Genomic DNA, 11,360 nt, shown 5'->3' with positions numbered 1-11,360 from the left:
TGACACAGGAAGTGCAATGGATAATAATAATAGTGGAGGGTTGAAATGTAGAGTTTTTAAAAAGTGGACAGTTTCTGTTCTTACATCTGTTTGTAAAGAAAACCATAATGTCTTTAAATCACTCTTCTGTAAATAGATTACCTTTTTGCAGTGTTTCCCCTTGCTGTAGTATCTGGTGTACTTACGTTCAAATCAGCGCATCAACTCGGGGGGTAATTTAAAAGACAAAAAAACAAACATCGCACCTATCTTTTTAACCCTTGCCTTCTCAACAACCTCATACAGCCCAGTTACATAATGTTGGCTGTCACGGGCATTGTACTTTTATCTAATTTTGTTTCCTCTAAATCCAGATTTCCAGTGATGTTTAAAATCTTGTGGAAATGTTTAGATTTTTAACATAGACCCTGTATAAAATCTGTACATTACGCATTTGGGTCAAAGGTAGGAGAAACAAAATTCTGCTATACTGTCAACTTCCAGTGCAGGCTTTAATTTTTTTAATTAGCACTGAAAAATATTACTGCATGGGTATGTTATAGTTCAGTTAAAAAAAAAGCAACAAAAGGCTTATCTGAGGCATACCTCACTGGTATGCACACTGGTAAAACTTAACCGTGGCCCTAAGTATTCTTTTTTGCCTGCATTTGATGATGCAGCCCAACAGAGCTTTTGTTTCGAAATAAATGGGACTTCCCTGTCCATAGCCACCTAGATCATGTGTGATTCAAGGCTCTTGATGTCTCAGGTTTCAGAGGAGTGGGTTGCTCTGTACTACCGGGTGAGTTAGAAGGTAACGATCCGTACAGAATCGGACTCTTAGTGTCACCTGGAGTGTGTACCCTGAAGCCTCACTTCCCCTTCGCCATGTGCCAGGGCTTACTCTCCCTCCGATTCCTTGTGGGCAGGAGTTTACTNCTTTTTTTTTTTTTTTTGGAACAACTTGAGCATAGCGCTTGCAGCAGCCTTGAGCGGCACATGGATACTAACCACTTCAGAAGGATGCCACTGAAGCTGAGTGAGGGGAGATGCAGAGGTCTCCCAGGATGATACATGTGAGCACTTTACGGACTTCTAAGTGGATCTCAACTTTTTAAAGTACGCAAGCCTCTAAAGAAAGCAGGTGTGGGAGAACCACGGAGTGCCTCCTTTGTAATGAGACACTCGCATCACCCTTAGCATTAGTGTAACCCCGATTTTAATCATGAGGACACAGGCTCAGTACCCTGCCCACGTGGTTAAGTTAAAGCCTTCACTCGTACAACCGTTCTACTCTTGTAGACTTGAGATCCTCACAGTAAACTTGAGAGCTGGCACCACTTAAGATACAAAAAATTTTCATGTGAATGAAAAACTGTAACTACATGTTCTATTTGACAGTTTTCTGCTGCTGGTAATATCTGCGACTCTTAATAATTGTGTCAGCTGGCCCAAAAGAGATACTTTTTTCATGACCCCGGAGGTCTTGAGCTGTTCCAAGTCAGAACAGCCTTTGAGAGCAGAGCCTAGCTTGTTACTGTTGCAGCTGTCCTTTAGGACCCGAGAGGGAGTGCCGCTCCCCACTCCCCCCTGCTCACAGTGCGAGTGGGTTTTCCTGCGCCATCCACCATCACCTGGAGCTCAGAACGGGAGAGAAAGTCCAGGACCATTTCTTAGTTGGGAACAACGAGAGGACCGAACTCTCGTGGGCTTACCTATGGAGCAAGCCGTCTGGGCGGGTGGACGTTCACCTGGGCAGGACCGAAACGGCAGACAGCCCCAAGAGTGACTGAAGACTTGCTGAAGTAGGCTGAAACCAAGGCATGACGACACTCTCTGCGGCTGAGATTTCAGGGTTCTGAAGCTGCATCCTTCTGCATGGTTTTTTCGGCACCCCGGATCTAAAGTAAGGTCTTCCCAGTACTGTTCACAGTGGCATCCTGACAGCCACATCTCCAGCGCGTTTATCACTGGAAGTTCTGTAATGTTTAAACTTTGGTACACGCGTTCCATTTTTTAAATATTTATGCCCTGAAAACCGGTGACATAGTTCAAAAATTTAAACTATGCTGTTCTTAACATTTTACTTTTGAATTCAGACCAGTCAACAAAGGGGTCTGCCCTCCCGCTCTGCTGCTTTGTTTTACAACTGTGCAAATGAACTTTGGTGGAGACACCCACATGAAGAGACACACTCTGAAAACACCCACAGTTTTTCCAGCACTGGGATGGGACCACGAGCGGAATCACTGTGGAGGACCAAAAATTCTTAAATAAAACCTGGAGTGACAATCCTAACTTTCAGTAACCCCTGCAATTGTGAAAAAGCAAAAACATTCTCCATGCAGGTGAGTAGTCAACTAGTTGACAGTAATTTCTCAAAAATCACCAATAAATTAAGACTGGGTCGCAGTGAAATTCAATCTGACTTATATTCTTTCTCACTAGATACTCGATTAAAGGAGCTAGCTGGGTGATAAGCGATGAGCTCAGGCAGAAAGCAGGAACTAATTTACATCTGCCAAATACAAAGTTCAAGTTTTAGTCTAATCCTTGAAGATCTGGACCTCAGGATTTCTAGTATTTCTTTCTTTTTTAAGTTATTTTTTATGAGAAACTCAAAGATTACGGAATACATACAGTGTTGTTGTAGAGTCTCTAGTTTATTATGAAAGGATTCTTCCAATAATATGTACACAGAAACAAAAATATCTGTTTACCATTCCCACTCACACCCCCACCCCCAAAGGCTTACCAGCAATAACAGTGTTCCTTCATGGCACCTACAGAAATTGCCTTTTCCCTAGGCCAGGGGCTCTGCAACACTTCTGAGGTAACAACAGCCATCTACGTGTGTGTTACGGACACACGTGACACGCTCTGAGGCAGTGTGCTAGGGCTCTTTCAGCACAGCAGTCTGTTCACTTAGAGTCACCTGACAAAAAAACGTTCTCCCACAACTACGACAGAATCTCATTCGTTCCCTATTTACAGATGAGGACACGGAGAAGCTGGACTAGGATCCAGATCCGTGGTCCTTCCCCTGTACAAGCAGTACATACGAGGATTACGAGGGAGACTTTACATATCACGCTTGTAAGGCCCGACCCTGAGACAAGAAGGTTTGGGGGCGCCGCCTGGGCTCGGGCAGAGGACTCTGCTCAGGCACCCAGACTGCAAAGGATGTGGAGCCCTCAAACAGCACTGACAAGCATTCCTACCCTTCCTTTCCCCCTTTTCACAGTCGTGTATAACCAGAGATGAAAACATACAGTTTACTTTGATTTATAATTAAACGGGTGTATTTTCAAGGGCCTACTTCCTACTTTAAAACTTCATGCTGGGCTCTGGCACACACCAAGACGATACTTCTCCGTTATGCGTTAGGTCCCACACTCAGCTTCCGGAAACAGATAAGAGAAATAACTCACCATAATCCCCCTTTGCCATGAGACAGCTAGGTCTGCTCTTCCAGATATTGATAAAATAAAAAAGAGGGTAGCAAATCAATGGATCAAAATCGTAGGATAGAGATGCCACAACACCCCCACCCCAGAGGCCAAGCGGCCCACCTCCGTCTACAGGCACACTTAGACCAGTACGGACAGCACCACACCATACGTTACGACGAAAGCATCACTTGACATCTGTCCTTAGAAGTCAAAATCAGCCAGGGGTGAAAGTCGTCTTTCCTTTAAAGAACAAAAGCAGCAGCGCGAACAACTCGTCCTTCACCATAGCTAACTGACGAGACATGACTATCAAGGAGAAAGGGTTGAAAGCCACTGATTTGGGTGCCACAGAGACCAGAAGAACCACTGTTACTTAAAATTCCTACAACAAAAAGGGATTTAGCGCTTCATAAAATTAAGTGAAAGGTCTACTTTTTCTTGACAGCTCAGCCAGCTCTTCCCTGATGTGCTGAACAGAAACCTCATCTCTTTTCAGCTCTGCTTGCTTCAGTGCTTCCTGGTAGATCTCCTTTGCTTGTGCATATCGTTCTACAATAACCCGGAGAGAAGGGAGAGGAAAGACAAATGTAGGTTTTCAAAGTGATTCTGAAAGATTCAGAAGAACAAGCGCTAGTGACAGTTCAGGCCTAACTTGCCGTGTGCTCATTAAGTGACAGGCTGGCCCTGCTTCCTTCAGCCCCCTGTGACACGCTGGCTTGGAGAGGCTGGGAGCTGGCCCAGCGGTCATGCGCCAGCGCAGCAAGGGCCGGGTCCCCCCAGTGCCCTGGGTTTTTCTCTAGCCCCGTGTGTTTCACAGGCCGGCACGGCACGACGCACCAGTTACGTGAACTGAACACAAAGGTACTTGAGCCAAACACACATCCTTTTTAGCACATCCAGCCAGCCTTTGAATTCCGGAGCTTCCGGACTGCCGCTCGCCCGCCTGCAACCATTTCACAGCCACATAAACGGAGTGACCCCTTCCCTCCAGCAGGCCCGGCCGGCTCCCACTGCCCCCTACCTCTGTGCATCAGAATTGCAGCGAGATTACTGAGCAGCATGTGTAGCTCAGGATGTTCGATCTGTCTCGCCAGATCTGATGCCTTTTGCACATACACACAGGCCTCGTCAAAGCGGCCCTGTGCGTCCAGGGTGGTAGCCAGGTCGCTCATCAGCACGATGGTCTACACACAAAAGAAAAAACATCCATTTTTTTTAAAAAACAGCCACACAGATGTAACGTTAATTTGGAGTCTGGTAAAGTGTGAATATATGCTTAAGAGTTCACGTTTCCTAGCATGTTCCACAAAAAGTGAAAGACATCAGCCTTTAACAAACTGGCACGTTTATCATTCACAGTGTACGGGGGACGGCATCGGTTCGGCTCTTGGGAAAACGATACAGATCTGCCAAGTAGGGAACAGGATATTACTTATTAACCTAATTATCAAGTTAGAAGCACCAAAAAAAAATACAATGGCAAGATGAAGCTGTAACGATCTTTAGAAGGTCCGACAATCCTGGGAAGCCAGCCTCCAGGGCGTTACTTACTGTCATTTCTACTGGTGACTCTCAGACTCATCGAGAAAAACTACATATATTACTGATTTAGGAAGACTCCCGTTAAGAGTTTTTAAAATTTTGATACTAAGAGAAGCAGATCCTACCTCCCCCTCTCAGTTCTAGCACTTGGTGATTTGAATTCCACGTCTGTCGTCTGTCTGATTCCTCAGTGACATTCCATTAAGTGGACTCTAACCTAAATCCCTTGCCTGAAGGGAGTTCACAGTCTGCTAACTGCCCCGCCCGTGGACCCGAGCCGTGGGGCGTGTCCTGTGCTGGGGACACCAGTCATTCTGACAAATGATCCAGTTCTTCCCTCTAAGAATTTAATTTGAGAGACGAGAGACAAAGGGACGTCCATTCAATATGTTCGCTGTTCTAACAGCTCTGCACGGTGTCGGTGGTTTTTACTTCGTAATGGGGTCCCCCTCCTTCCTTCTTTCCCCCACGTCCCCTGGGATTTTACCTGTGGGGTGAGGGAGGCAAGAATCTTCATGTATTAACCTGTTCCTCTTAAAATTCTAAGGTTCACTGTTACTAAATACTGTGCCATGTACCCTGAAGGCCTGGAAGCTTGCGGGTGCCTGGTCAGACCTTTTATAAAGGCTGTTCTGCTGCTGAACCAAAATGAGTGCAGAATGCTCTGGATAACTCATCAGAGGGCTCTCAAATCCTTTTTTGTTTTAAGGAATCCCTACACCCAACGTGGGACTCTCGACCTTAAGATGAAGGGCTGCGTGCTCTACAGACTGGGCCAGCCAGGTGTCCCTCACACCCTTTCTGAAACAAGTAGTTGGGGGGCGGGCGGAGGAGGAGGGAACACGTAGCACCTAGCACCACCTGCTGATGATCTGTCCCCAACGAGGGTGGCATTTCTCACCCAGAAATCCTGAAAGCTTCATCGTACACTTCCTCTGCTTTCCTCCCTTACCTGTGGGTGTCTTTCTCCTAGTATTTCTTCAGAAATCTGCAAAGCTTTTTCATACATCCTCTGCGCCTGTGCCGGCTGCTTGGAGAACAGAAGGTAGCGGGCATAGGTGTCTAAGCACATGCCGAGGAGGAGGTGGGTGTTGGTTTTCTCTTCCACTAAGAAGGAAAAAAGAGCATTGCTGGCATATAATAAGGACAATATAGAAAGTGAGGCAGAAAACTGGCCGAGCTTTCTTAACATTTTGATTCTTACCAAGGCCCACAAATATTTTCACAGTACCGGACCCCCTGAATGTTTCCTGTCATTTAAGAAGTACTTCTAACCTTACACTTTATTACACAGTGACAATTTAGATGGATCCTCATCTAAACTGGACCCAATTTCAATGTGGGTCCCACACACCAGGAAGCTATTCTCAGACACCAGCAGGTGTGTAAGAATTCACTCACGTGTGACCCTGTGTGTGCAGAGAGAGCATCAGACTCCACAGGTTAAGGGTTCAGTCCTAGCAGACTGCGGGCCCTTCCTCGTCACACACCAGGCATACATAGCCCTGTGCCTCTGACCTCCAGCTAGCGTTGGAGCGTCATCCACCATGAGCCCCTCTGACTAAGGACGCCAACTGCAATTCTGGGTTGTGACCTGTGCAGCTCAACTGGCTGTGAGTCAGAAGGTCCCAAAGACCCCCTCCTTCAGTTACATTAATTTGCTAGGGCAGCTCACAGAACTCAGAAAAACATGTTACTTGCCTTATTACTGTCTATCATAAAAAGCTAGAACTCAGGAACAGCCAGATGGAAGAGAGCACAGCACAAGGGACTGGGGGGGGTGGGGTGGGGAGTGGGAAGCTCCTATGCCCCCTCCCACAGCACCATCAGCCTGGAATCTCTGTGAGCTCAGTCTTCTGGGTTTTTATGCAGGCTCCATTACATAATTATGACTGACTGAATCATTGGCCATTGGCCAACGATTAAATTTACAGCCTCTCCCCGCTCCACCAAGGTCAGGGATTGGGTGGGACTGAACTTCCAACCCTCTATTTACAGGGCTAGAGCTCTTCACAACCACCTTTAGGTCTGTCCATTAACATAACAAAATACACCTTTATCATTCTTAACACTTCAGAAATTCTTTGGGTTTGGGGAACTCAGCCAGGAACTGTGGACAAACACCAAATGAAGATGTGAAATGTATTCTGGTCATGGGAATGACCCAATATATATTAGAATCACAATACTGCAATATCCCATTAAATGTTAAACTTTCCCCCACATTTCAAGTAAGACCTTGAGTCCACATATCAAAGCATGAAGTATTATTTTTAGGTTGAAACTGTATTTAGTAGAAACAGGTAAAGATAAATTCTAAGAATGAGTTAGCAAAGGGTAGGGCAGATGAAAGGGTTCTGAGATGCAAAAGTGGCAATGCAGTTAGGAACAGAAAACACTCAGAATCTTAAACTAGAAAGTCACAAGCCAAATTGAAAGAACAGTTAATCCACTTTTTGAAGAAGAGTAAAGGTTTCAATGATCTAGCAACTCTTGACGAATTACAGTACTGACTACACAATGTCTGAAAATGAACAAACTTAAAACATCTAATGCCACATGACCTGGAGAACACGGATCTTAAGAACAGGAACTTGCACAAGTAAAGACCCAGAAGAGAGGATACAAATAATGTAGAAATGGTAATCAGACTACAAGGAAAATCTGCAAACAGCTCTGCTAAAAGTAAATGTTTACAGAAAGAGTTTAAAAAAGAGTTTACCTCAGATGAACGTATGTAACCAAACTATTTCACACCCAACTGATGATGGTCGGTTGGGTTTATTTACCAGCAAATTCACAAGAAACCCCTTTCCTTCCCTAGTCTCAAAGTTACAGAAAACTTACAAATGGCATACAGAATTCGAAGAAGACTATGTACCAAAGAGCAGGATGACCAATTACTGAAGAGAGAGTTTCAATAAGACAAAATAATTGGGGTGGGTGAAAACAGCTGTCATCACACTATCACAGAGCAAAAGTTCAGAAACGATGCAAAGCAGAAAGCCAAAGTTACTGGCTCTGACTTAATTATATGCAAAAGTATATAATCATGTTAAAATCAAACTAGAAGTAGTTTTAAATAGGTTGCCTTACAAGTATATTTTTAACAAACATAAATGAAAGTTATTTCCTTAAATATCAAAGTATGTGTAAATTTACAAATAAGTATAACCAACATAAAAAACGCAAACAAAATGTACAGATCCCATATTTCTCCATTGGAAGGAAATACTGAAACAAAATATCTAACTATGAGCACTCTTAAAAACGTTGAGCAAAAGCTTATATAACCAAGTGGCAGTTTGACATTAACAGTTCTGAGATAATATGAGAAAAGGTGGTTAAAAATGAGAATAATGAGACAAATTTCTGTGTTCTAAGTACAAAGGCCCAAGATAAATTTTTAACAGTAAGAAGATTCAGAACTAAAACACATGTTCTTTGAGAACATTTAAAGACAGAAACTGTTTACCGTATACCAAAAATATCACAAAACTGTATAATTATTCCAATTCTAGAAATTCTATGCTTCAAAAATGACCACTGACTCATATCTAGGGGATTTCTATTCTCTTTACCTAGAAAAAAACATTGTAAAACATTTTAGAAATAAGATAAAATTTCAGCTGTAATAATTTTTCATTGTTAAAAATGCATTCAAATTCGTATCACACACTATAATATGACAAATGAAAATATTTTTTGGAGAATCTACTTCTCTAAAAACAAGACTCAGAAATAAAAGGCTCCATAATGAAACCTTTAGCATACTGCCAAATTAAGAGAAATCTTCATAGCTTTCATAATGTACAAAAAAGAAGGGTACCTGGGTGGCTCAGTTGGTTAAGCATCTGACTTTAGCTCAGGTCATGATCTCATGGTTTGCAAGTTCGAGTCCCACACTGGGCTGTCTGCTGTCAGCACAGAACCTGCTTCGGATCCTCTGTGCCCCTCTCTCTCTGACCCTCCCCTGCCTGTGCTTGTACTTGCTCTCTCTCAAAAATAAACACTAAAAAAAAATTAATAATTTACAAAAAAGAGTTTCTTTTCTAAGCAGGAAGACTATAGTTTCTGGTCAGTTAAGCATCCAACTCTTGATCTCAGCTCAGGTCATGATCTCACAGTGGTGAGATGGAGCCCCCCCGGTTGGGCTCTGTGCTTGACAGCGCAGAGCCTACTTGGGATTCTCGCTCTCCTTCTCTCTCTCTATCCCCACTCACACTTGTGTGCACACTCTCTCTCTCAAAATAAAAATTTTTTTTCTTGAAATATTAATATAAAAACTGCTAGAAATTAGACAAGAACAATCAGGCAATAATAGCAGAGAAACACACTGGGAATCTGAGAGGGAGGTCATATTTATTTCTTCAAACTTTAAGCGGTTCTTTTTCACCGATTATTTCTAACCGGAGAAAAAGACAAGCTACTTCCAATCAGTCCATGAAACAAACAAGATTCATCACAGAAATTTTTACTCAAAATATTAGCAAATGGAATTGTCAGCTGCACTAAGAAAACAGCGAAACAGCATTTATTGCAGGCACAGGAGAATGATCGGTGTGCTTAATGTATCAACATATCAAATCAGACGTGCAAAAAGCAGACTACAAAGGAATGCGATAAGATACTGGTTCCAAACTGAGGCTTTTGATTCCAGTAATAATGACTAATTATCTGAAAAGCCTTTTGCTTTAAAAGTGAAATAAAGGACATACTGTTATATGCACAGCTGAGCTCCCAAGAGAAGGAAATCTCAAGGGCCAAACAAGAAGAATAAATGAAACCATGGAGTAGGAAGTATGGCACTTAAACATAAAAGCCCAGTTTGTGCAGGTTTTGTGGCGCCGCCTGAGTGTCTCTGTGATCCAGAACTGAGTTTTTGGGGCACGTGGGTGGCTCAGTCGGTTAAGCATCCGACTTTGGCTCAGGTCATGATCTCACGGTTCATGAGTTTGAGCCCCTTATCAGTCTCGCTATTGTCAATGCGGAGCATGCTTTGGATCCTCTGTCCTCCTCTCTGCCCCTCCCCACTGCTCTCACACTCTCAAAAATAAACATTTAAAAAATAAATTAAAAAAAAAATTTTTTTAAATAATAGGGGCACCTGGGTGGCTCAGTCGTCTAAGTGTCCAACTTCAGTTCNAAATTAAAAAAAAAATTTTTCTAAATAATAGGGGCGCCTGGGTGGCTCAGTCGTCTAAGTGTCCAACTTCAGTTCAGGTCATGATCTCACGGTTCATGGGTTTGAGCCCCGCATCGGGCTCTGTACTGAGAGCTAGCTCAGAGCCTGGAGCCTGTCTCTGGATTCTGTGTCTTGCTCTCTCTGACCCTCCCCTGCTCACACTGTCTCTATCTTTCTCTCAAACATAAATAAAAAACATTTTAAAAAAATAAATAAATAAAATAAAGGAATTGACTTCTTCAGTTTTTGCAAATCAGAGAATTACATTCAAAGCCCCTTGCATGAAACCAGAATGACCCTTGTTGACTTGTCTGCCCCCTCCCCCACACCCCCTCGGCACCAGGGACCACGAAGAAACTCGCATGGCACCAGGATCTAATGGGAAAAGGATTACCACGGAAATCTCCAAGCACAGGCCTGATCTGCACGGAGCTTGATGCCTACATTTATCTGTCCATTTAGGCTCGGACCTGAGTGCCTGGAATAAGCGAAACCATTCTCATCTTACAGCCAACACCCTGCAGAAGAGGACTTTATAACCCAAATGCAGAGAGCATGAAAATCCTCCATAATTGAGAATCGGCACACAGGAACAAAGGAGGCCTCACGCTCAAGAATTTTAGATTATCAATTAATCCAACAACATAAACGGAGTAGGTTTAAAATAATTACTTGGAGGGACGCGTGGGTGGCTCAGTCGGTTAAGCGTCCGACTTTGGCTCAGGTCATGATCTCACGGTTCGTGGGTTCGAGCCCCGCATCAGGCTCTGTGCTGACAGCTCAGAGCCTGGAGCCTGCTTCAGATTCTGTGTCTCCCTCTCTCTCTGTCCCCCACCACCCACTCATGCTCTGTTTCCCTCTGTCTCAATAATAAAAAACATTAAAAAATAAACATTAAAAAAAATAATAAAATATAATACCTGGAGCCCTGCCCTTGTTCCTCCCATGCCTATACCTTCCTTCAGAGACTGCCATCTGGCTTATTCCCTCCCACTCGTCAGGTTTCTTATGGATCAGGCCTTTCCCACCCACCGGCTCTGTACAACAGCAGCAGCCCCAACACATCCCCTGTACGCACATCCCCGCTCATACACATCGTCTCTGGGTAGGTCAACCATTTACTGGATAGTGTTTTGTTTTGTTTTGTTTTGAGAGAGAGAGCACGAGTGTGGGGGAGGGAAGGGGGAGCAGAGGGGGAGGGG

General features: G+C 43.8%; 2 protein-coding genes across 2 annotated transcripts in view; one reads left to right on the top strand and one right to left on the bottom strand.

Annotated features, from left to right (window-relative positions):
* Window positions 1–1,772, top strand: part of NCOR1 (nuclear receptor corepressor 1) — a 134,859-nt gene extending 133,087 nt beyond the window's left edge. Inside the window, exon 48 of the mRNA XM_077746707.1 lies at window positions 1,537–1,772. Within this exon, the coding sequence (XP_077602833.1) occupies window positions 1,537–1,772 (236 nt within the window). The remainder of the gene's footprint in view (window positions 1–1,536) is intronic.
* An 849-nt stretch (window positions 1,773–2,621) lies between these two features.
* TTC19 (tetratricopeptide repeat domain 19) overlaps window positions 2,622–11,360 on the bottom strand; it is a 26,185-nt gene continuing 17,446 nt past the window's right edge. Inside the window, exons 6-8 of the mRNA XM_077746531.1 lie at window positions 5,926–6,080; window positions 4,453–4,615; window positions 2,622–3,980 (exon numbers count right to left, since the gene is read on the bottom strand). Coding sequence (XP_077602657.1) covers window positions 3,847–3,980; window positions 4,453–4,615; window positions 5,926–6,080 — 452 coding nt within the window. The 3' untranslated portion in view covers window positions 2,622–3,846. The remainder of the gene's footprint in view (window positions 3,981–4,452; window positions 4,616–5,925; window positions 6,081–11,360) is intronic.

This window comes from Crocuta crocuta, unplaced genomic scaffold, assembly GCF_008692635.1.
Source record: "Crocuta crocuta isolate KB4526 unplaced genomic scaffold, BGI_CrCroc_1.0 scaffold139, whole genome shotgun sequence".
Lineage (NCBI taxonomy): Eukaryota > Metazoa > Chordata > Mammalia > Carnivora > Hyaenidae > Crocuta > Crocuta crocuta.
The sequence above is the reverse complement of the archived record's forward strand: the minus strand, read 5'-3'. Positions and strand labels throughout refer to the sequence as shown.